Source organism: Mustela erminea, chromosome 8, assembly GCF_009829155.1.
Source record: "Mustela erminea isolate mMusErm1 chromosome 8, mMusErm1.Pri, whole genome shotgun sequence".
Lineage (NCBI taxonomy): Eukaryota > Metazoa > Chordata > Mammalia > Carnivora > Mustelidae > Mustela > Mustela erminea.
This window is the reverse complement of record NC_045621.1, coordinates 77,524,918-77,550,725: the sequence shown is the minus strand read 5'-3', so window position 1 is coordinate 77,550,725 and position 25,808 is coordinate 77,524,918. Positions and strand designations below refer to the sequence as shown.

The 25,808-nt window shown below is 33.0% G+C and overlaps 1 protein-coding gene and 1 pseudogene across 5 annotated transcripts in view; both read left to right on the top strand.

The window, feature by feature from the left end:
- NCKAP1 (NCK associated protein 1) overlaps nucleotides 1-25,808 on the top strand; it is a 100,218-nt gene that overhangs the window by 39,291 nt on the left and 35,119 nt on the right. For all 5 annotated transcript variants that reach the window (XM_032356150.1, XM_032356149.1, XM_032356152.1 and 2 more), the window contains 11 exons: nucleotides 495-632; nucleotides 1,761-1,809; nucleotides 5,576-5,732; nucleotides 8,659-8,715; nucleotides 10,926-11,022; nucleotides 11,447-11,553; nucleotides 12,315-12,447; nucleotides 14,863-14,944; nucleotides 16,348-16,406; nucleotides 22,302-22,447; nucleotides 24,962-25,094. In XM_032356150.1, the coding sequence (XP_032212041.1) occupies nucleotides 495-632; nucleotides 1,761-1,809; nucleotides 5,576-5,732; nucleotides 8,659-8,715; nucleotides 10,926-11,022; nucleotides 11,447-11,553; nucleotides 12,315-12,447; nucleotides 14,863-14,944; nucleotides 16,348-16,406; nucleotides 22,302-22,447; nucleotides 24,962-25,094 (1,158 nt within the window). The remainder of the gene's footprint in view (nucleotides 1-494; nucleotides 633-1,760; nucleotides 1,810-5,575; nucleotides 5,733-8,658; nucleotides 8,716-10,925; nucleotides 11,023-11,446; nucleotides 11,554-12,314; nucleotides 12,448-14,862; nucleotides 14,945-16,347; nucleotides 16,407-22,301; nucleotides 22,448-24,961; nucleotides 25,095-25,808) is intronic.
- On the top strand, nucleotides 25,543-25,632 carry LOC116598038 (annotated as a pseudogene).

Genomic DNA, 25,808 nt, shown 5'->3' with positions numbered 1-25,808 from the left:
AACAAAAAGCAGGTGAGAAGAAACATTAAATACCTTGATGATAAAGCTGTACTTAACAGACCAATGGCAAATAGAAGTACAGTAATTTACTAAGATAGAATACATTTTTTTAATAAGGCATTCTTTGGAGAAATATGAAATATGTTGAGTTCTGTTAACACTTAGTCATATAACCCGAATGTTCTGTTATTTCAGAGAACTATAAGAGTACGAAAGAATGAAACTAGGCTTTTTACCTCTTCTGAAATAAAAATCCCAAGATTTCCTGAGCTAGATCTTCTCCAGAAATGCAGAATCTATGTTGCTTTTATGAAATTAAAAAAAAAAACTTGAGAGGAGATAGCTGGACCCACCTCAGATATTATATGGAGCATAGTCGTAATTAGGCTTTGTTGTTTTAGGGTGATACAGTTAAAAGCACACAGCAGTTATAGCTGAAATTTAAATGGAAAAAAAATTTATTCCTCAGCTTCCTTTTTTCCTATTTTAATTAGTCTCTTTCAGATGCACTGATTTCTCTTCAGATGGTATATCCTCGAAGGAATCTTTCAGCTGACCAGTGGAGAAATGCCCAACTATTGAGTCTCATCAGTGCACCTAGTACAATGCTTAATCCTGCACAGTCTGACACCGTATGGTTCTCTTTTTCCCTTTTTGAATGGAAATAGTAAAGTTGATTTTTAAAAAATATTGGTTATGCTGTGTTGTTGCAGTTTTTCTTCTAATTGATATTCGCCTGTCAGTAAAATTTATTTTAAGATGTTAAGTCGTACTATTGAATTTTTTATTTCTAAATTTTGATGCTGAGTTAATACAATCAGTGTTAAGTATTTTCTTTTAAAATTTAAATGTTTGTTTTGTTCTGGTGTAGTAGAAAATTTGGAAAATGCAGAAGATTTTAAAGAAAAAAACCAGAATATCACCTCAGTCTTCACTGACTATAGAAAATCATTATATTCTTTCACACAGTGGACCTTTAAACAACACAGGTTTGAATTGTGTGGGTCCACTTACACCTGGATTGTTTTGATAAATACTATAAATGTCTTTTCCTTAAGATTTTCTTAATAACATTTTCTTTTCTCTAGCTTAATTTACTGTAAGAGTACATTATATAATTTGTGTAATATAAAATATATGTTAATTGATCTTATGTCATATGTAAGACTTCTGGTCAATAGTAGGCTATTTGTAGGTTAGTTTTTAAGAGTCAAAAGTTTTAGGTGAATTATCAGCTACAGAGGGAGGGAGTTTGGCACTCCTGACCCTCATGCTCTTCAAGGGTTGACTGTATTTTCAGTCTTTCCTCTGTGTATATGAACATACAAGTTCTGCAAATGGAGAACACACACACACATAATTAGTAATTCGGGTGAGACTGCATCTATGTACATAAATCATTTTTAACTTGATTAATATATTATCCTTTGGAATATTACAAGCTCTAAAATAGACTTGGGAAATTTAGAATAGACTCTTGGAAATTTATCCTTTACCAGATTGAAGACAGTTTTGCGAAATATTATTTTAAGGGAGATTTCAGGGAGTGTAAATGTGAAGGGGGCACAGCTCTCATTGTCCTTTATGGATTGCACATTTAAATATAAATTATAAGACCTTTATTCAACTTTTCAAATAGTTGTGGTGGTATTTGAGCCATGAATTGAGTAGTAAGAATTTTTAAGAGAGAGACAGTGACTTAGTATAGGATTTGTTTTTTTAGAATTTCCTTAATCAGACATCTGTATTTTCTTTTTAAGATGCCTTGTGAATATCTCTCTTTGGATGCAATGGAAAAATGGATTATCTGTAAGTAAAATTAGTTTTGTAATCACCCCTCAGGTTCTAAGTTTTAGAAAAAATAATGGATAACATGGATTACTTCTATGCCAAGCAGTGCGCTAAACCTTCTCAGTGCCTTACCTCATTCAGTTCTCATACTGACCCTGTCAGGATAGATAGTCTGCTTTATAGATAGGAATCTAAAGCTTAGTCCACATAGTTAATAAGTGACCAAGACAAAATAACCCAGGCTAATGCCAAGGCTCATGGTACATAAATTGCCTCTCAGAGTGGCTGTCAAACTACATTTTTGTTCTGTTTTTAATGATTTTTAGAAATATTGTATTTATTCACTAAGGTTTTTGATTTTGATTTATTTCAGTAATACTATAGTGACTCATGGTTGGCACTTAGATACATGGAGGATAAAAGTACTAGTTGTACTCCTGAGAAATTCACAAACTGTAGGGAAAATAGACACAGTGACCCACAGATATAATATAGAATGAGAATTGCTATAATACAATTACTTCTACCACCCTGAAGTCCAGTGGCAGAGGGAAATAATTTTGAGCATTTTTTTTAACTTCCTCTAGTTCTTGTTACTTGATTTATTAACCATTAGGTAGTATTTGTTGTCTTTTCATTATAGTATGTCTCAAACTATAATGAAGGACCAGTTTTTCTTTTTTAAATTATTTTGGATTGATACTTAGATAAAATACGGATTACTAAACTACTAAGAACTAAAAGTGAATTACTAGAGTTACCAGAAATAAAGTAATAAAGACACAAAATAAAAACTCACATTTTAAATTATTTGATTCAGTTTAGTCTGACAAATAGATTATTACTAGGTTTCTACTCCTACTAAATATCAAATTTTTGTGAAAGTTGCTAAGTACTCTCTTTCTTTACTTAATCTCATCATGCCCTTTCACTTTGAATAGTCCTGGCACTGTTACTAGAATGAAGGAGAGCACATGCTCCCTATCCTTAGCGTTTTTTAAAGAAAGATTTGATTGATTGATTTATAGTGTGCACACATGCGAGTGGGTGGGGGCAGAGGGAGAGAGAGAGAGAGAGAGAGAATCTTGAGCATGGAGCCTGTCTCGAGTCTTGATCTCATGACCCTGAGATAATGACCAAAAATCAAGAGTTGGATGTTTAACTGACTGAACCATCCAGATGTCCTCCTTAGCCATTTTTATTAATTATATTTTTTACATTGATCAGTTTTGTGATATTTATATTTTCTTCTATAATGATAGTTAAGATTTTAATCCCTTCTCTTAGTTGACTCAAAAGCCAGCTTTCCAAGTATTGATTTTGCTGAAATGTATTGTGATCCTCGATGGTTCATGTTAATGGAAGTCTGGCCGTAGAGTAGAGGTGGTTAGTAGTTTAGGTGGCATGGGTGATCTCAAGAGTTAAAACTAGTTGCGCCAGTCTGTACAGGAATGCTGATTGCAGGTTTTCACATGATGAGCAGGGAAGTGATTCAGAAGGTAGGCTACCCTAATTGGGGATATAGGGACATAGAGAAGGCAAAGAGATGTGGAATGACCACAGTTGCCAAAATAAGGAAGGTGTTTACTCTGAGTTTTGCTGCTTTCATGTAATTGAGCCTTGAGTAGAGGTAACAGGTTAAGAATTACGTTAAGAATTAGCTTAAACTCTGTACTTTTTGACCTCGATACTCATAGTAGGACATTTCTGTAGAAGGTGGTCTACTTCAGCACTTTGCTTTAGATTAGTTCAGGTGTGGTCCCTGGGTCAGCAGCATCACCTTAGAACTTGTTAGATATACAGAATCTTGATTTCTACCTTAGACCTGCTGAATTAGACTGTGAATGAATCCTAGCAATATGATTTAAAAAATCATAAGCCTTTCCAGTAGTTCTGATGCAAGCTAAAGTTTGAGGATCACGGGTCTATATTATAGCCTGGCTAAGAGTTACTGAGAGTCTGGAATGTTAAAGACTCAGCTATTTGGAATGCAGTATAAAATAACTTATCCTGGTGTTCTTTTCAGGGTTTATTCTTGCTATATTGGTTGGACTCAGAGGACTCCTTGGGAAGGATCTCTTTTCATCTCTGGAGTTTTGGGTTACTAAGTCCAGTCTCCTTTTAAATTAAATTCTACCTACTTTCCATCTTGAAAGATATTCTCTAATTTTCTTATCTAGTACTGGTGTTTTGTCTTGTTTCCAACATTTTTTGTGGCTTAAAAAGTTAAACATTTTTTCTGTCCTTTTATTGGGACGTTGGTGGGGAAAGGAGGGTAATATTTAATTTAATAAACCATCCTGATCTTGGGCAGTCGAATTTGAATTACATTACCTTTTTGGATTCTGTCATAAACAAATGGATATACTAAATTCAAAGGTAATCCATATCTTAAAAAAGTAAAACATATGGTAACCCATAATATAACTGCTAATATTTTTAGAGAAACCTTTTGTTGTTAGCAGCAATTTTGTGAATCTAAGTATTCAACAAGGTATAAGACACTAAATGAAATCTCTTTACTCAGGGGTTTAGAGTAAAAAGTCATTATATAAGGCAAGGATCTTTTACAGTCTCTCTTGAGGATTCTTTTTAAGTTTCCGTACATGAATTGTATGCCTTTGCTTGTGCACCAGATCATATAATTGTGTTTAGGGGTCCTGTTGCGTTAAAAATACTTTATGTGTTTCAGGAAATTTAAATACACGTCTGCACATAAGACTCCACAGTATATGCCTACTTAACTTAAAAAGTTAACTTGCTTGTGTAGTGGCCCTGTTAAAAGAAGGTTGAGCTAAGAATAAAAAGATAAATGGCAAGTTGTATGTTAATGATTCAGGAGTTTAGAGGTGGGAGTGACTACTGAGAATCCTAGGGAAGTTTTGACAGGAAATAGGATTGGTTTGTAACTGGCCCACTACAATACCTTTTGTATAGCCAGCACTGAGTAAATGTTGAATGAAGGACAGATGAGGTTTTGTGGCCTAGTCTGGATGGCTAGAGAGGGCACCCACAAACATATATATGATTATATTTTTGTGTAGGATTTCCAAAGTAGGTAACACAAGATGAAAGAGAGATTTGAATCTGTATACTAGAGAGCAGCATAGTATATTGAAAGAATCTTAGACTTCAAGGGTAAATACTTGAGGCTGACTCTAGCTCTAACATGTTAATGGTATAACTTTAGGTAAGTCATTGAACCTTCATTTCTTAAACTATGAAAGAGAAGGATACCATCTGTTTTATCTACTCCACAGAATCATGTGATATAATATATGTGAAAACTTATTTAGTAAACTGTGCATTGCCATGAAAATGCAGGATGCTATTGCAGTTCTTCTGGTGATTTAGAAAAGTAGATTAGTCTTATTTTTCAATTATTTGAATAGTTGTAATGATTGCTGTATTGTGTGTTAATTAGTAACTTCGGACCTTTGGCTTAAAATATTTTGTAAAGGTTTTTGAAAATGCCTTTTACTCATTTGTTAAAAATGACTTCTTATACTACCCAGAAGCAACATTTCTTTTTCTCATCAGTGTGGGTTGAAGGAACTGATTTTGCAGAATACAGAAAACTATTGAGAGAAATATTGTTGCTATCTTGCATGTATATGAATTTTTATCTGTCACTTGAAATCCTCAATTTAGTGATTATGTTTATATTTCTAAAAATTTGAAAGCTACTTTGTAACTGAAATAATATAATTTTGGAATACTTTTACTTTGTATTTGCTTATGTTTTTTTACTTTTATCTTTGTATTTACTTGTGTTTTTTTAAAGTTGGCTTCATTTTGTGCCATGGGATTCTAAATACTGATGCGACAGCATTGAACCTTTGGAAGCTAGCTCTTCAAAGTAGCTCTTGCCTCTCTCTCTTTCGGGATGAAGTTTTCCACATTCACAAAGCTGCAGAAGACTTATTTGTAAACATACGAGGGTATGGCATTTTCATTTATCTTGCTTTTTTGGGAGAAGAGTCGGATTATCTTCATTGAAGTTGGTAATAGAGAAGGATCATGTCATACAAGAAGATATCACCTGTATTATCTTACTGGCCATAGCAAGTTTTTTTTTTTTTTTTTTAAAGATTTTATTTATTTATTTGACAGAGAGAGATCACAAGTAGGCAGAGAGACAGGCAGAGAGAGAGAGAGGAGGAAGCAGGCTCCCTGCTGAGCAGAGAGCCCGATGTAGGACTCGATCCCAGGACCCTGAGATCATGACCTGAGCCGAAGGCAGAGGCTTAACCCACTGAGCCACCCAGGCGCCCCTAGCAAGTTGTTTTTAACAATCATCCTGATATGGTAGTATTCATATCATTTATAGGTAATATTCATATTAATATTCGTTCATCGAATATTAATGAATATTAATATCCATATTAATATTCATAATATTCGTTCAAAAATTCATATCATTTTTATAGGTAACTTTGTAGATTAAAATACCTAGTGTTTCTGCCCTTTCAAAGTTTGTGTTCTAGGATAAAGAAGATGTGTTCTCTTTTGCAAATCATGATATGGAATTAGACATAAATATTGCTGAAAGTACCATATACATTTTAGAGTTTTGACATTTTTGTAGTGCTATTTAAAAGTACATGAATCAGTCAATAGCTCTTACTTAGTTATAACAATTATAGAAGTCAGACCATCGCACATAAGAAAGCATGTTTCCTTTTAATAAGTTGTTTCAAGTGACTCATGTATATTAATTCCCTGTAAATCGAGCAGTTTATACAAATTTGTTTCCTTGAAAATTTTAATGCCTACATTTCTTTCCACATGAGGTTCTATAGACAGTATATTAAAGACAGATTGAACTCATACTTGGTAGCAATTTTGAAATCTTTTGAAATTAGGAGTGTCTAAAATATTCTGGGATCCCCTTTACCTGAAGGTGTTGAATAATTATGTTTGGCTTCTTAGCTTCAGATAGAAATAAAGTTTACCTACATTTATTTCATAGCCAGTTTAGAAATGTCTTGATGAAATTGAGATGAAGCATCTGTTATTTATTAAAAAATAAAGATCTGTTTAACCTACCAATTTAAGCCTCACATTTTAGTGTGTGTAAGAATTACAGGTTCCTGGACATCATCCCTAAGTTGTATTTCCTGTATCTGTATCTTAAAGAGGCTAAAGGAATCTGCCCTCTTTCCCCTACTAATTTTTGAAGTAAAATTGACCGACAAAAATGCATAAATTTTAGGTGTCAACAAATTTGTTTATGAATATTCTAGGTGATCACCTACTCAAGATACAGAACATTTCCATCATCTCCAGAAAATTGATTTGTGCCCCTTTTGGTCACCACTGCCACCGTAATTTACCTCCCAGTCCTTTGGTCAAGAGACCCCTGTTTTGATTTCTTTCTCTGTGGGTGTTTCTGACATTCTTTCTCTGTTTCTCTATCTCTCTCTTTTAAAGATTTTATATATTTATTTGACAGAGAGATAGAGAGAGAAAGAGAGCACAGGTAGGGGAAGCTGCAGAGGGAGAGGGAGAAGCAGGCTCCCCAGTGAGCAGGGGCTTGATCCCAGGCCTCCAGGATCATGACATGAGCTGAAGGCAAATGCATAACCAACTGAGCCACCCAAGCGCTCGCTGTTTCTGACATTCTCTTGTGGTAGTTTCTTGGTCATAAAATGAGGTCTAGTGCTCTATGTACTTTACAGCTCTTATTCGGCTTTTATTTTAGGTGGTGAAATACATGGAAATATCCCATGCCATATGGGATAGCTTCTAATTGATTTTCATTTTCTAATTGATTCAGGTTGAAAGTCATGAAACTTGTATTTTGTTTTAGCATATTGATAGCTTCTCTGTGGAATAGTATTTAAATATATGTAAGCATTTAGAACCAGGTAGTCTATATATTGAGCAAACTTATGTATGATACACATAAACTTAATGACACCATGAGACTGATTGCTTTGATGTTATGCTTTCCTTTTCTTTTTTTTTTTTTTTGTTATGCTTTTCTAATAAGAAACTTAACCATATAAGAATCTTCATATTTAGAGTTGAGGAGTCTTAATTTTTTATTAAATCAAAAGTGACCAATTTAAAATATGACTTCCAGTAGTTACACGGCAGATCGTTAAGTATAAAGGCTTATGAATTATTAAGGACAGTGATTACAGAATTAGCTTATTTTCAACATTTGCTCAAAGAACACATAAATTTTAGAATTTGGAATTAATTTAGAGTTTGGTTTTAGCCGGGTTTTCAGGAATATAGTTTTTCTTTAACGTTTTAGAAATTTTGAGTTTTTGTATATAGCATTTATGAAAATAATGTATTTATTAGCAGTTATTTTTCAAGTATTATCTTTAAAGTTTTTGATGTTCGTGTCCTGTTTCTTTTGATTTAAAGTAGTCTTATGCTTTCCTGCCCTAGTTTTTTCTGTCACAAAACCCCTATCTCCAGACATTAACTAGTGTTGCTCCCTCTGTCCTTTCAGAATTTTTTTTCATGAAATAGCATAAAAATCAGAAGTAATAGCTTTGTTATTGCTTTAGATTTTGGGAAACCACTGTTAATTTCATTGGAAGTATAATTTTTAATAACTCCATGAGGGCTTAATGAGGTATAGTTAATCAAGATCTACATAGTGAGCTTTAATTTTTTTTGTTAGATTTAATATAATATGAGAACTCTTTTTCTAAGAAGACTTAACTGAGTAATATAAGGAACCAGGAAAGGAGGTGGGTGGATTTCTTCCATGCATTTTTAGTTTGAGGGCCAGTTTTCCTTGTTGCTAGTAGAAAACTTTAATTGACTTTTAGTGTTTGGCTAACTTGTTTTGACTGTTACTGATGAAATTAAGATTAATGTGGTTTTAATTTTTTTTTCACATAGCTATAATAAGCGTATTAATGACATAAGAGAATGCAAAGAGGCAGCTGTGTCACATGCGTAAGTAGTTCTATCTTATCTGTGGAACTTAAAATCAAGAAGAATTTCTTTCTTAAAGCACAATTTTGTTGAAATGATGGCAGATTAATGTGTACAAGATGTGATAGAAGTGAGAGACTTAGAGTCAATGAAAAGTAGGTATATATCCTTAGTATCTAGTAAGCTTCAAGTTTTACAGACAGATCTTAAATATTTTTGAAGTGTTGATATAAATGCTCTAAGAAAGTACTGTACAGAGAGGTCTTTTATTTTAGGTATCATTTAAGTCTTTTACCATTACTATGCTTTTGTGCCAATACTTTGCAAATTGTGATGATTTTTGTACTATTTCATGAAAATTGACATATTTTCACACTCTCCTAAGTAGTATTTACTTTTCAAAGTATGCCTTTCCTGAATTGTAATAAATATTTTATATTAGTAAATATATAGAATAACTTAAAAGTTAGCATATTTAAGATCTTTGAACAGCTCTAAATTTTCTCATGAAAGAATTATAAATAATTTGATATTTCAACTTAATTGATATGTATGGTATACTTGTATAGAATATTTTCTCTACTGAACTTACATAGAAGTACCTACCTACCTACCTACCTATTATTTGAGCCATCTGTATTTCTATAAGCCAGAGAGAAGATAATGCATCACCGCCACTGATAAAAATATAAAACCACAAGAAGTTTTAGAATTTAGGTTTAAGCTATGGGATGGATGTTGGGAATTTAAACCATCTTTATTTATTGCTGTCAGTGTTGTATCATTTTCCTCATGCATATTTTTTCACTTGAATGAAATGCTTATATTATAAAAAGTTATTTTCTAGTATAAATAACATACTTGGAGTGTGTTAGAATTCCTTTCTTGACATACAAATGATTATCACTTCTTCATTGGATAGACACTGTTGTAAGCACATATATGGTGTTATAGCTATCTTTTATGAAACTCTTTCAAAGGTAAGACGTTCCCCCCCTTTATTTATTGTATAAAGCAACCATAAGTAATAAGCAATAATTTTTCATAGGAATTTCTCATTCCCATAATCCAGGCTTAGGACTTTATAGACCTTTTCTCTCTGTATAAATAATACCACAGGCACCTTGTAGCTACTCTGTGTAGCAAAATAGTCAAAATAACATTGACCCCTTTCTTGGAAATTGCATAGAATGACTTTATTATTGTCAGATAAAAAAGAGCTTGTTACTGGAATTAACCTAACATTGTGAAAGTGTTGTGTTTCAGCCATTATGGAAGATGTATTTTTTGAGGCAGGTATCATCATCCCTGCTTTATAGATGAGTGGCTAATACTAGGAGAGGTGAAACCTAAGATTGCTAGGCAGAGGTTGGATTTTAATCAGTGTCTTCTACTGGGTCCTGGCCAAATTTCTGGTATTCTTTATCCCTTACAGTTGTTTTTCTGGCATATATATATAGTGTGTGTGGGGGGGGGGGGCGGTGGTGCCATTTTTTGTACCTATCAAAATCTTAAAACCTAAAATTGGGACTGTATATTTTTCATACTGTGAGAAGTTGGAATACTTAAAACGTTCTGTGATTTTTTTTTCCATGTTATTATGTGAGAGTAATTCTTTTTAAAAATTTGTATTTCATTTAAAGAATACCTAGTAATAAATATTTATAATTATCTTTTCCTTTCCTCATCTTTTCTGTTTTTGAAGAGTGCCAAGAGATCTCATCCCAATATCTTTATTGTATATAGCTCTTCTTTAGTAAGTCTTATATATTTAATAGGAATGTAGTTAATAAATTGGATATGGATTATCAGATATTTATTAACTTGTGTTCATTGATTTTTTTGTGGAGATGACAGAAATGTATACATAGTATACAAAGGATTTCACAGTCCAGTTCTTAAAGTGCTAGGCTAAATGGTATTAGAGTTGGAGAAATTATTTAGAAATGGAAATCTGGATAGTGGGAAATGCTTTTTGAAGGATTGGTCTTAAAGTTTGGGTAGGATTTTGATAGGTGGAGAATAACAGAATAAAGATGGTTATAAAAACAGCATAAGAAAGGCAAAGATAAAGGTAGGATTGGAAAGTCCTTTAATGACATACCATAGAAGATACTTGTAGGGGCTTCTTCCTAAAACAACTTTGGAAATTGACCTGAAGTGATAAGTTATTTAATTGTCAATAATGATTTTAGTGGAAACATAAATTATAATGATGTCTTTCCCTATAGTGGTTCAATGCACAGAGAAAGACGTAAATTTTTAAGGTCTGCACTGAAAGAATTGGCTACTGTCCTCTCTGATCAACCTGGCTTGCTAGGTCCGAAGGTAACTGATTTAATTCTTGTTCTACCTACAGGTGCACCATATTAAAAGGAAAAATTCTGTGTGAAGTTTTATTAAAATTTGATCTAATTTCTTAACTATATGTGTACCATATTAAAATTTAAAAAATACTCTCTATGGGAAATTGTACTAGAATTTGAACTTTTACTAAAACTTACATATAACTGAGAATGAATTCGTTTACTTGATACATCTATCACACCTTCCTCCATTTTTCTCACTTCTTATATATGTACTTTTCTTGATACATATCTCCAGGTTTTCTTCTGTATTTTCATTTTTGCCTTTTGAACTTGATTTCATCAGTTCTTGCCAGTGACTTTTCACTTAGAGAAAGATTGTGAGTAGGTTTTACTTAGAAGCTTGGCATGAGAATAAGCAACATTGTTTATTTCTTTTTAATTAGGCACTTTTTGTTTTTATGGCATTATCCTTTGCCCGTGATGAAATTATCTGGCTACTTCGTCATGCAGATAACATGCCAAAGAAGAGTGCAGATGACTTTATAGACAAGTAAGTTAGCAACATTTAAAAAGTTATTTTTTAAATATTTTGGTGTATGGGATGTGGAACTTGGGAACTTGGGGTTAAATTATTTTGTAAGACCTTTTTAAGGGCTTTTCATATTTCATAATAAAGGAATATTTGTAATATATCATTAGATGATATGAACTAGAATGTGGAGTCTACTTTAGCTGAATATTAGGGTTTTAATGTTTCCTTTCTAGTACTCTAGGTTGTCATAAATTCCTGTTTTCTTGCTATAACCAGTACTATTTTCTTTGGAATTCATTTTTTAAGATGACTTACTATGCAAAAATTTAAAAAGAATCCTTCCGAAGTAGAGTTGCAACCAAGTGTGTGATTTGAAATGTCTATCATTTTAGTCCACAGTCTTTCAATAGGATTTAGATAAATGAAGCAGAGAAATAAGAGCATACAGAAAAATCTTATTTCTAATCCTCTAATCCTCTTTCATTTGTGATTTTTTGGTAATGATGTAGTTTATGAGATACCCTAGTTTTATTTTCATTTTGGGTTTTCCTTTATCAACTTCTTTAGTCATAGTTGTTTTGCTGTTGGTTTTTTTTTTTTTTTTTTTTTTTGTTTTCCATCATGGAAATGTCTTTAGAAAGTAATTGACATAAAATGATATTTAGCAGTGCTTTTTCTAAGAAAAAAATCTTCTTGTAGTAATACCAAAGGCATTTTATATTTTCCTTAATAATGATGAATTTCTTTTTTGAAATACTTTTCTTGAATTTTTTAAAAAGGCACATTGCTGAGTTAATATTTTATATGGAAGAGCTTAGAGCACATGTAAGAAAATACGGACCTGTAATGCAGAGGTATTATGTGCAGTACCTTTCTGGCTTTGATGCTGTTGTTCTCAATGAACTTGTGCAGGTAAATCTATATCATGCTCTTCTCTCTATTGTTCTTTGCTTCCCTTCTTTCTAGTAACTGTTTTGTTTGCTTACTACAATCTAGTGCCAAGTGGTGGAGCTACAAATGTAAGTAAGTCATTGTCCTGTCTTGTCAAGGGGATCATAATCTAGAGGGGAGAAAACACTTAGTTGTAGTTGAGTATAGTAGGTGTTATGCTTAAATGTGTACCAAGTTCAGAGTGAACACAATGCAGGGAATATTTCTTTATTTTGGCAGTGGAGGTATACAGTGACCAAATTAAAGAGGACCTTGCAAAAGAGGATAGTAATAAATCAGATTTAACTAAGTTTTAGAGGAAAAATAGAAGATAAGTCCTTTGGCACAGTATGTTAGAAGATCTTTTTATTTTTTTAAATTCATCTAGATGTCCTAATTTGATTAAATGTTCTAATTTTATTTTTAATTTGGATTTTCATCTGATTTTTAGTCTTAATTTTTTTTTTTTGGTGTCTGTAATTTCTTTATTCAGTCTTTTTCATTTTAATATAAATTTATTTTATCTTTATTCCAAATAAACTAACTGTAAGGGAAATGGGGTTTTTTTTGCTTCATTTTATAAATCAAGATGTCTTTATACTATGTGTTAGTTTACTAACACATAGTGTAAAGAACAACACAAATTCTCTGTATTCTAAAATTACTGGTTTCCCAGAAGAATAACCATACTTGATATCCTGATTTTTTTTTTTTTCAAACCTACTTAAAAGGTGCAAGTAAGAAAATAAAAAGTTGTTCCTGTAATTGTTTACCTTGAATTATATATACACCTCATAGGTTACTATCCTGAACTGGTGTATTTTTTCTTTTATCCACTAGATGGAGCTTAGATGCTTTCTGTCTAGAATGTCTATTAAAAACAGGAATAGAAGAACTGATTTTTATCCCTAAAATGTTATTATTTTGCTGTACTTTTTAAAAAAGATTTTATTTATTTATTTGATAGAGATTACAAGTAGTCAGAGAGGCAGGCAGAGAATGAGGAGGAAGCTGGCTCCCTGCTGAGCAGAGAGCCTGATGCAGGGCTCCATCCCAGGACCCTGAGACCATGACCTGAGCCAAAGACAGAGGCTTTAACCCACTGAGCCACCAAGGCACCCCAACTTTGCTATACTTTTATTTAAATAGTTACTACTTACTGGATAAACCAGAGGCTTTTGTGCTATCACAATTTAAAAAATAAACCAGACTCCTGATTTCATGTCATTTTGGAACTTGCTGTGGCTGGTTGGATATTAATTAATAAATGTAGATTTATGTTACATAATATTAAAATTTTTAAGTCATTCCATCTCTTTTGGTGTCTTTTGCATCAATTGTATTTTACAATACTAGGGAAATTAATGTTTTTTTTTCTGGAATTATAATATTAGTAGCAGTAATACTGGTATTAATAATTGTCAGATTTATTGATAGTGTATTTTATGATGTCTGTGCAACAATCCTCAGAGGTTAGGTGTAGTTACCATTTGTTGATGAAAAAAGAATTTACATAACTTGCTCAGTATCATAGAGTTCATGAGTAATAGAGCCAGTATTTGAGTGCAGGCTCTAACTCCAATGTCTGAGCTTTTTATACCCTCTTCTGTTGTAAAGTACATGCATGGTGTTTTTAACCATTTACTAGGATTTAAATTTAGAACTAAGATAAACCTGCTAATGTAGTTCATTGTAATGGGTGTTAAATTTTTTTATTGAGGTAAAATGTACATAACATACAATTTTCTTTGCTAACCATTTTCAAGTGAACAGTGTAGTGAAATTATGTATATTCACATGGCTGTGTAGGTTTTGAAAATTATACTATTTGTGAGCTAAACATTCACTTTTAAAAAAATTGTATTATTCAGCATCAACTTCAGATGCAGTTTTTAAGGTACTCATTTTTCTAGCTGACTTGAGAGGGATATTTTGGTCCTATTTTGTTGAAGTATAGTTTACACACAATAAAAGTCATCTATTTTCAGTATACCATTTGAATTTTGACAACTGTACATCCATGTTATTACTACTACAGTCAAGACATGGAAAGTTTCCAGTACTTAAAGGTTTTCTTGTGTACCTTCGTAATTGATTCTTTCTCTAAACCCCGGGCAGCTATTCATCTGCTTTTTGTCACCTTTGCCTTTAAAAACATTTTTTCTCATATAAATGGAATCATATACTATATAATCTGTTGTTTGTGTTTTCTTTCAATTAGCATAGTGTTTCTGAGATTCATCCATGTTAATGTATGTATCATTTCATTCTTGTTTAAAGCTGAAAAATACAGTATGGATATACCAGCTTGTTTATCCATCTGCCACTTGATGGACCTATGAATTATTTCCCCAGTTAGATGTTTCTAACATTATTATTATTATTTTTTTTTTTCAGAATCTTTCTGTTTGCCCTGAGGATGAATCGATTATCATGTCCTCTTTTGTAAACACTATGACTTCCCTGAGTGTAAAACAAGGTAAGTCTTCCAAATAAAAGCATATTTTCTCCTAATTAGATTTTCAGATTTGATTATTAAGGGGGAAATTTTTCTAGACTCATTTATTTTGGACACATTTACTCTGTTTTCTTTTGTCTTAGCTTTGTTCTCTCTGAAGCAAAGTTGCCAAAATAGGTGTATAATGATGTTTATAAAAATAATGAGAATTATGGCTTGAAATTTCTTATTATTCAGTAGGTGGGAAAAAAAAAAAACCCCAAAATATAATGAAGTATATATGTGGTCTAAGCATCACTTATGACAGTAGTTGGTACCACTGAGGAAATTATATTTTAAAAAGTACCAGGCACTCAAATATTATCCTATTTAATAAATATCAGTTTTAGAAAGCTGTTGTATTTGGTAGATTTGAAAACTCAAGGTTTGAGAGTTAACTCGATTTTGCCAAGCTCTAACAGTTATTAAGTGTCCCTACTAGTGCAGGGATTTTAAGTTCAGGTCTATCAATCCCAAATGTTGTATACTCGACTGCCTCTTCAATATTTGAATACTTCATTCCACCAATTGCTTTGATGTTTCAGTGTTGTAATCTTTGAGTAAAAGATTCTAAAACCGTGAACATTTCTGAGTAATAAATACATTTTAGTTTAATCAATCTTTGTCACACTTAAGTAGTGAAGTTATTGTGAAGTTGTACAAAGAGTTACTTTGAGGAGTTTCACCATGCTGTCCATAGCTTCTGTTTATAGGATTTCTCAAGCTCTCTTCTAGCTTTTTTCAAAATTGGTATGTAAGCACACTGAGAAATAGTTTAGGAGAGAAGTCTGTACTTTACACTTCTCTTAGCATAACTCCCTCTTTATATCAACATCATTAAAGGATTTGAGAACGACTTCACTCTTAGCTATTCAGTTACTTTTGTTTTTTTAAGTGTACAGTTTAATAGTATTTAGTATATTCACATAGCAGTGCAGCCATCTCTAGCCATAGCTATTAAAGAACACTTTCTGTTAACCTCTTGCCCCTGACATCTACCATTATGAGTTTGACTACTCCAGGTACTTCATAAGTGGGATCATGCAGTATTTGCCTTTTTGTCACTGAGTTATTTCACTAGCATAATGTCCTCAGGGTTCAGCCCCACTATAGCATGTGTCAGAGTTTCTTTCGTTTTAAAGGCTGAATAATGTACCACATTTCTTTCATCTATTCCTCTATTGATGGACATTTGGGTTGCTTCTGCCTTTTGGCTGTTGTGAATAATGCTGCTTTGAACATGGTATGCAAATACCGCTTTAAGACTCTGCTTATAATTCTTTTGTATATATGGCCATAAGTGGAATTGTCTTAGATCTTAAATTTTAAAACTGATTGTATATTTGTGAAACATTAATTTTCTTTGTAATATTTTTCTATTGTAGTTGAAGATGGGGAAGTATTTGATTTCAGAGGAATGAGATTAGATTGGTTTAGATTACAGGTAAGAATAACTTAATTTTCATTGTCATTCCGTTTGGGTAATGGATATTTTAGCTAACATGAAAATACTAATAAAAATATTCATTGTTGTATACCTGTTGAAAAGACTAGTTTTGTTTAACTAACTATAGTTTTTACCTCATAGAAGAAACAGTTTTCTTAATTAAGATATAATCAACATATAACAATATATTAGTTTCAGGTTTACAACATAATGATTCATTCATATTGCAACATGATCATAATAAGTCTAGTTAACATTTATCACCACACATAATTAGGAATTTTTTTTCTTCTGAGAACTTTTAAGATCTACTTTTCTTAGCAACTTTCAAATATGCAATACAGTTTTACTGATACAGTCATCATACTGTACATAACATCTCCAGGACTTACTTATTTTATATCTGGGAGTCTGTAACTTTTGGTTACCCTCAGCCATATTTCCCAACTCTGGCTCCCCACCTTTGGCAACCAGCAGTCCGTTGTCTATTGTACATTTAGTTTTAAGTATTTGGTGTTTTTTTTTTTTTAAATTCCACATATAAATGAGTTCATTTGGTCTTTGACTTACTATGTCTGACTTTCTTCACCTAGTATAATGCCTTCCGGGTCCACCCATATTGTCACAGGTGGCAGGATTACCCCATTCTTTTGTTGGAATAATATTCCCGTGTGTGTGTGTGTGTGTGTGTGTGTGTGTGTGTTTACACCACCAATTCTTCATCTGTTTATCCATTGATTGCCACTTAGGCTATTTCCATGTCTTGGCTGTTGTAAATAGTGCTGCATATGAACTTGGGTTTATAGATATCTTTTTGAGTGAGTGTTTTTGTTTCCTTCAGATAAATACCTAGAAATGGAATTACTGGATCATATGGTAATTCTAAATTTTTGAGGCATCTCTATACTGTTTTCTGTAGTGGCTGCATCCATTTACATTCCCACCAGGAGTGCATGAAGGTTCCCTTTTCTTCACATTTTTGCCTTGTGTTTTTGTCAATAGCTTTTCTAATAGATGTGAGGTGACATCTCATTGTACTTTTGATTTGCATTCTCCTGATGATCAGTGATGTTGAGCACCTTTTCATGTTCTTGTTAGCTATCCAGATCTATCTAGATGTCTTTATGAAGGAGCAAGAACAAGCATCCAGCTCACAGGCTGTAGTTTACTGTCCCCTGATATAGTGCCAAAAGCTTCATTTTTCTGAAATGCAGAAATAAATGGTAGTAGACTTTAAAAGTTTTCATTTAATATATAACACATAAATAGTTTTAGAGGACTTTTTTTTTAATTTTTAGTTTTTTTTTTTTTTTTCTTTGACAGAGACAGAGATCACAAGTAGGCAGAGAGGCAGGCAGAGAGAGAGGAGATGCAGGCTCCCTGCCAAGCAGAGAGCCCGAAGCTGGGCTCGATCCCAGGACCCAGGGATCATGACGTGAGCCGAAGGCAGAGGCTTTAACCCACTGAGCCACCCAGGTGCCCCAATTTTAGAGGACTTTTAAAATTCAAGCTTAAAATCTTCGTATAACTGTAAATTTCATAATGAAATTTAATTCCCTGTAAATTCTTCTAGTAATTATGTGAAAACTGTGGCGCAATTTTTCAGTAACTGAATATTTTTAAAATATGTATATTTTAAAATAATAGTAGTATGTTCTCATTATAAGATGTCAGAATACCCAGAGGTAAAGTAGTTTGTACTTTTCCCACTTTCATACCTCAGAAATGCTTTTAATAAGTGGTTTATATCCGTTTAGGTGTTCAAATAGTAAATGGAATTGTAATATACACACCCATGGTTCTGCAATTTAAATTAATTTTTATTTGTTTAATTAAAAAGTAAAATGTGTTGGTGGAAGAGATTTTTATCAACCAGTATGTGTTGGTGGAAGAGATTTTTAGATCAACTCAGTCTCAGGAAGGATTCCTAGAAAGAGCATACCTTTCTATTACCTGAGGTAATTTTGCCCTTAGGTTCCTTCCAACCTCAAAATACAAAGGAATTTTTCTCACACTTGTTCTTTGTTCTATGGTTGTATACATTTGGAGATGATTTTATAAGTGAGGCTACTAGTATTAAGTAACTTGCCTGAGTTTGCAGAGTTGGGTAGTGGGAAATCAGGGAGGAACACTTAAAACACCACCACGCCAAAATATTAAATGTGTATATATAATAGGGTTTTTTTTTTCCCTTTAAAAATAAAGTTTGGGGTGCCTGGGTGGTCCTGGGATCAAGCCTCCCGCATCGGGCTCCCTCCTCTGCAAGGATCCTCCTTCTTCCTCTCCCACTGCTTGTGTTCCCTCTCTCGCTGTCTCTCACTGTCAAATAAATAAAATCTTTAAAAAAAATAAAGTTTAGATATTAACATTTTATTTTAACAAAAGCTGTGAAACAGTATAGAAGTAAGAGCATATAAAATGAAAATAAAAGTGAAATTGCTGTGCTACAGGATGTACACATTTAAAATTTGGAAAGTCACTCATCATTAAAAAGCTTGAACTATTTAAGTCTCCTGCTGTCAGTTTGTGGGAGTGCCTAAACCAACATTTGGGTTTAGAAAATTTTAGAGAGTTAAGGTACATTTTGAATTTGCCCTTATTAAATACTTTCGGGATTTTTAACTTACTCATTTGAAGGATTCACTTGAGAATTTATCTGTGTTTAGTTATATGGCAGAATATAAAACATTTCTGTAGCATTAAGAGTGTAGAACTGGTATATCTAAGTTTTTCTAAATTTTTATGAGATTATTATAATAATATCACCTGCTGTATGATTCTTTCGTGTGTTGTATTCTTGCTTTTATTAGTTTGCTAGGGTTGCCCTAACAGAGTACCAAAGCTGGTAGCTTAAACAACAGAAATTTATTATTTTATAATTCTGGAAGCTGGAAGTCCTAAATCAATGTGTCAGCTGGGTTGATTCTTTCTTAGGGCTATGAGGGAAAATCTTTTCCAGGCTTTTTTCTAGCTCCTGGTAATTTGCTGGCAAACTTTGATGTGTTTTGGCTGGTAGATGGGTCACTCTAATCACATTGTCCCTGTCTCTCTTTATACAGTCTTCTGTGCATATCTCTGTGTCCAAATTTTTCCTTTTTTATAAGGATTCCAGTGATAATGGATTAGGGTCCACTCTTACGACCTCATTTTTAACTTGATTGCCTCTGTAAAGACCTTGTTTCCAGATACAGTTACATTCTGAGAAACTGGGGACTATGACTTCAGCATATTTTTTGTGGACCCAATTTAACCCATAACATTGCTCATAATCATGAGTGGGACATATAGCCACTTTCTACTGCATAACTCTTAATTTTTAGTGACAGTGGGCTAAAGCATACTAAGGAAGAAAATAGTGGGGCATATAAGTAAGCCAGAGAAGTCTTGTCTGAGGGAAAGGATAAAAATGCAAGTTGTGAGGTAGTAACCAGAATCCAGAACGTTAGCAGAGGTGATGAAGAAAAGTTCCACACCTACAGACTAGGCCATAGGATTCCAGAAATAAAATATTGAGCAGTATTATATAATCTGGAGAAGAGTACAGATCCTCTTTTAAGGATGTTATAAATCTGGTTGTGGAGACAGGCATTAAAGATAATGAAAAATTAAATAGCAGTTGAAAATTTAAAAGATTAACTTAGAAGATGCTGCTGGCAGAATATGATTATAAATTAACTGTAGTTTTCTTAGAAGGAAGAAAGATTTTTTCAAGTTGGAATTGTTAATAATTTTATAGAGAAAGCATCATTTTGCCCATTGAAAGATGGGTAGAAATTGAATAGGAAAATAAGCTTACACAGGAAAAGGGCAAACAATGAGGAAAGGACAAGTAAAGAAACTTTTTAGTGTTAAATATTACTACAAGAAGGAACAAATCTTTACAAGAGTGATGAATGATCTGACTCAGTGATCAGATATAAGGATAAGAGTTCAGTATAAGCACATGGCCAGACAGGTACACAGTTCTCTAGATATCAGTAATTCTTGAGTAGTGCAGGACCAGAAGGGTAAGCCTTTGGAGAATTTTAGAATTGCGTTTTGCCTTCAACTGGAGTCCGAATTTAATCCTTAAGTCATTGGTCTTTCTTAGGTCATTTTGATTTTTCTCCTTTTTTCTAGTCTTTGAGGAATTCTTTGTCCATGTATTTTTTGTCATTTTTTTTCCTGCTTCCTCAGGCATCTCGTTCCCTTATGTATTCCCTAGTCTCTTAATCATCTTTGGTTACTTTCATTTATCTTCTTCCCTTCTGTCATTAAGTTTACTTAGGTTGTTCTTACCTTACTTTTATTTAAACCTTTTTTTTTTAGATGACCTGTTTTCTCTTTCATTGTTGTTAAATACTTCAAATGAGTCTTTTAAATTAATTTTGTCATTTTGTCACCATCCATGTTGTAGCCCCTTGCCATTGTAGGGGCTGAGATTTGATTTTTATACAAGGAAATAATTTTTATACATGGAAATAATTTTTATACAAGGAAATAATTTTTATACAAGGAAATAATTATTTAGTCTCTACTGTTTGATAGAAATTGGCAGAAGACATGGGGCCCCTGCATCAAGGACAAAGGATTTTATTCATTGCACAGAAAGCAGCATGAGCATCAACATATATGTATCATTTTTTTTTTCTCTAGCTTCCATGACCTAGATGAATGCTATGTATGCAGTAGGTTTCTGTTGCAGCTAAGGAACACTGAATTTGATGAACCCTCTGTTGTATCAGTAGTAAGCATACTAGCTCTTTGATCCAGAGGTAGATACCGCCTCATTTCCTCAAGTTTTGCAGCTGCAAGTACAAAGTACAAGTACTCTCAGAAATGGCCTGAGTAGTTGAATTCTTACATATCGAAGATGTGTAGGCACACGTGAGATCCATGAAGGAGTATCTCACAACACCAGAATCCTGGCCATCATTCATAATTCTTCTGTTGCCCGCCTATCTAATGATTTCCCAGATGAAACTCTTTTGAACTACCACCATTGTAGAAGAGACCATCATAATCCTGTCTGGATTATTGCCATGGCTGCCTCCTATTCCCTTTCTGTCCACCTTTCCCTAGTTCCCTCCTCCACATAGAATAATGTTTCTAAAACACAAATTGACCACTGCACAGAACCTTTGGTTCACCAAAAGGTTTAAATTCTTTAATGTGTTTTGCAGGGGTCTACATGATCTGGTTGAATCTCTTCTTACACCATTTTTTTCCTCCTCTTTTCATTTTAATTGTAGCCATAGTGAACAGTATTTATTCTATAGACACTCTTTCTCTTCTTGTTTTGTGCCTTTCTGGAATGCCCACTGTCCGTGGACAGATTTATCCTCTTGATTTGGTACCCTTATAGTAGAATTTATTTCCCTGTAAACCCATTGTGATGGTTTTGTTTAAGTTCTATCACATTGCTCAACCTACACTAATTTTTACGATTTTCATTTCTTTTCTAGAATTCATCAATTAGTACAGTATGTTTTAATTACTATAATCTAAAACCTCAGTGAATTAACATGTACAATATTTACTTTCATGTGAGTGTATCACCTGTATTTTTTCTCTCAAACTAGATTGAAAATTTCTTTCGGTGGATCTAGCTTGACAATGCACTGTTTTATACTTTTGACATTATAACTTCTGTTCCTTTGGGGTTCTAGATGAATGACCCATATATTAGATTTTACTTTATTGGCAGTAGTATTTCTATTTATTTAAAGAATTTTTTGATAGGAATTTCAAGTTTGAGTCACTATTGACAGCTTTAAAAAGGTGATGTTACTGATACAACATCAAAATAAAAATCAAAAAATTTTTGATAATGTGTTTTTTTTTTCCCTGTAGAATGTCAAAGCTAAAGTCATTGGTCTCTGCTTAAACTGCTTTTGTTTTTTACTTTCACAGGCATATACTAGTGTTTCTAAGGCTTCACTTGGCCTTGCAGATCACAGAGAACTTGGAAAGATGATGAATACAATAATTTTTCATACAAAGATGGTAGATTCCTTGGTGGAAATGTTGGTGGAAACATCAGATCTCTCCATATTTTGGTATGTGATAATTTTTTTTGTATCAGAATTTGACATTTTTAGTATGTAAAGATACCTTTGTTTATTGTTATTATGATAGTGTTGTCCTTGAGACCATTCAGTAATAGACTTTTTTTTTTAACTTTTTTTTTTTTTTTTTAAGGATTTTATTTATTTATTTGACAGAGAGAAATCACAAGTAGATGGAGAGGCAGGCAGAGAGAGAGAGAGGGAAGCAGGCTCTCCGCTGAGCAGAGAGCCCGATGCGGGACTCGATCCCAGGACTCTGAGATCATGACCTGAGCCGAAGGCAGCGGCCCAACCCACTGAGCCACCCAGGTGCCCCAGTAATAGACTTTTTAAAAAATATTTTATTTATTTATTTGACAAACAGCGATCACAAGTAGGCAGAGAGGCAGGCAGAGAGAGAGAGAGAGGGGAGGAAGCAGGCTCCCTGCTTCCAGGTGTCCCTCAGTAACAAACTCTTAAGAATAAAGGGAATAGAGGGGTCTGGCTGGCTCATACAACTCTTGATCTCAATATGGGTTTGAGCCCAATGTTGGATGTAGAGATTACATAAAAAAAACATAAAAGTAAATCTTAAAAAAAAAAAAAAGGAATAGTTGATAACAAAAGGAAGTCTACCAAGTAGGAACCTTTTTTTTTTTTTTTTTTTAAATTCTATGTAAGAGCAGCTCTTACTGTTGTGAATTTATTTTTATACTTTTTTGTGTGGAGGTAAAAAACTGTCACTTCAGATTGCCTTAAGATCCTCTTTTGCATCATTAGATTAAGGAAAAAAAGTTGTGACTCAGGGTTAAGTAGAACAAATGTCGGAAATAAAATAACAAGTAATTTCACTCTATAGTAATTAGATATTAATGCTATGATGATGTGGTGACTACTCCCTCCATTTTCCTCTGTTTTCCTTTGTTCCTGTCATAGCCTCTTTAATTATTTTCTTCCTTCTCTTTCTCTTTTTTTTTTCAAAGATTTAATTTATTTGTTTGACAGAGAGAGAGATCACAAGTAGGCAGAGAGGCAGGCAGAGAGAGAAGGGGAAGCAGGCTCCCAACTGAGCAGAAAGCCCAATGTGGGGCTCGATCCCAGGACCCTGAGATCATGACTTGAGCTGAAGGCAGAGGCTTAACCCCCTGAGCCATCAAGGCGCCCCTTTTCTTCCCTCTCTTTCCCCCCACATAATGTGGTCCTTGAAGGAAGTTCAGGTCAGGTTTTTGGTTTTTTAGTGTCTACCATAGTAGGTGTTTAATAAATGTTTAAATGAATAAATGAACTTGATTGTGATCAGACTAATAAAGAGTAGGACCAGGTTTCATACATAATTATTCTGGCTCCAGAGCTGGGCAGTATCAGCTCTGTATCATCTTGGTTTTTTTCCCTGTATGGAAGCTAATTGGAGTAACCTAGTGTGTCCCTTTATTTCTACAATGCTGAGATAATCTCAGTGGATAGTGGTAGTTGTTTGTGTGTATTGAAAAGCTGTTATTACAAACAGCTTCTCATTTTTTTTATTTTGGAAGATACTCCAGTCCACATTGATTTGGGCAGTTTGTTAAGATAGCTTTAATTAGCAGTATTGCAAAAGAAATCCAAATCACCAGATAGGGAATGCATGAGAGGTTTCTTTAAAAAACTGAAACAAAACAAACCAAAACAAACAAACAAACAAAAAAAACCTCTGAAACATAATTTGTCACTGAAACAAAATATATCACATGACAAATTTGCAAGAATTTTAAGATTATTTGGAATCGTATACTGTTGTCTGACTTGAAAAGAAAATGGAACATTTTATGTTTACATGTATTTGAGCTACAGAAAGGTTCCTTTTGGTAAAAGGAAGCTACTGCAATTAAAAAATCCTGTTCCCCTTCCTTGGAAATAAAAATACTTTGAGTAATGTTTAAAACTTGTGATTTTCAGTCATACTTAACTTTTATCCCTAAGTAACTTTTATCCGTTTTTTTCTCATCACTTTCCTATTTTATCTGTTACATCCAAAATAAATACATGTTTACTACTTCTGGTTGTCTTACTATTCCAAGATGTACTACATTTTATTGACTCATATTCTTTTATGTTTAATATCTCCAAAATCAGGAAGTAATTTGAAATTGATGGTACAGCATTGTTTAATTAACAGTGTTTTTCTTTCTTAGTGGTACAATAAAATAGTGGTGTTTCTTACTAATTGATAGTGACTTGCCTTTGATAAGATTTGGTAGTGTGAGATTTGAATGTCCTGTATTCATAAGCCATAGATATGGTTTATTTTTTGTTGAAGTTTTTTATTTTAAAACTTAATATTATGAAAATTATATTTTTATTACTCTGTAATGATTGTTGGTATATAAAAGATACTCTTTGGAAAAATACTCTCTTCTTAAGGAAATAAAGGCTACCAGTTGATAACTTTTATTCCCTGGAATCCAGTTAAATTAACTAAGTATTGTATCATAAAATTTTTAACTGTAAAAATGGTGATTCTAATTTTTAATTTGTTTCCTCATATAGTTTTTATAGCCGTGCTTTTGAGAAGATGTTTCAACAGTGTTTGGAGTTACCCTCTCAGTCAAGATACTCAATTGCATTTCCACTACTTTGCACTCATTTTATGAGTTGCACACATGAACTGTGTCCAGAAGAGGTAATTTCAGGATAGTACTGTGATTTATGTGGTATGCAGAGTATACTAGCCCAAACATGTAGCTGGTTAGATTTCATAATTACCTAATCTAGCTTCCTACCTAATTTCTCTTTATGCAGAATCAGAACGATGTTTGAATAGATTAAAATAAATGTAGTGTTTATTTGGATGGATGGATAAATGCACATACTTATTTTTAAGAACATATCATAATGTCACTTAGAATTACATTTATTAAATGACAGGTCAGGTATTCATATTTATGGTAAAGTTATATACAGTAATTGATTTTGTATGCTTACTTTTTCTCTTAAACTGTTAATTGAAAAGAGTTGAAAATTGAATGTATAGATTACTGACTAAACATAAGCGTGTCAAAGAGGAATTTCACTCACTTGTTAATATGATAGATATGGTAAATAAAATTAACATTAGCATTTGTAAGACAATTGCTTCTTGGCCTTTTGGCTAAGATCAAGTGTAGTATTTGTAAGACATACACACAGACACACATAGTTATTAAATAATTGGACTACTCAGTATTTTTATCAGTAATAAGTATCAAATATGTACTCAGTATTTCTTCTGATCTTTAAAGAAGAAATGTCACTTTGTAAGCGTGGTGAGACTATATATTAAAATTAAATGGTCTGTTTCTTTATAGTTTAACTTAGTGTTGAATCCCTTAGAACTACAGAACTTGGAGAAAAGAAA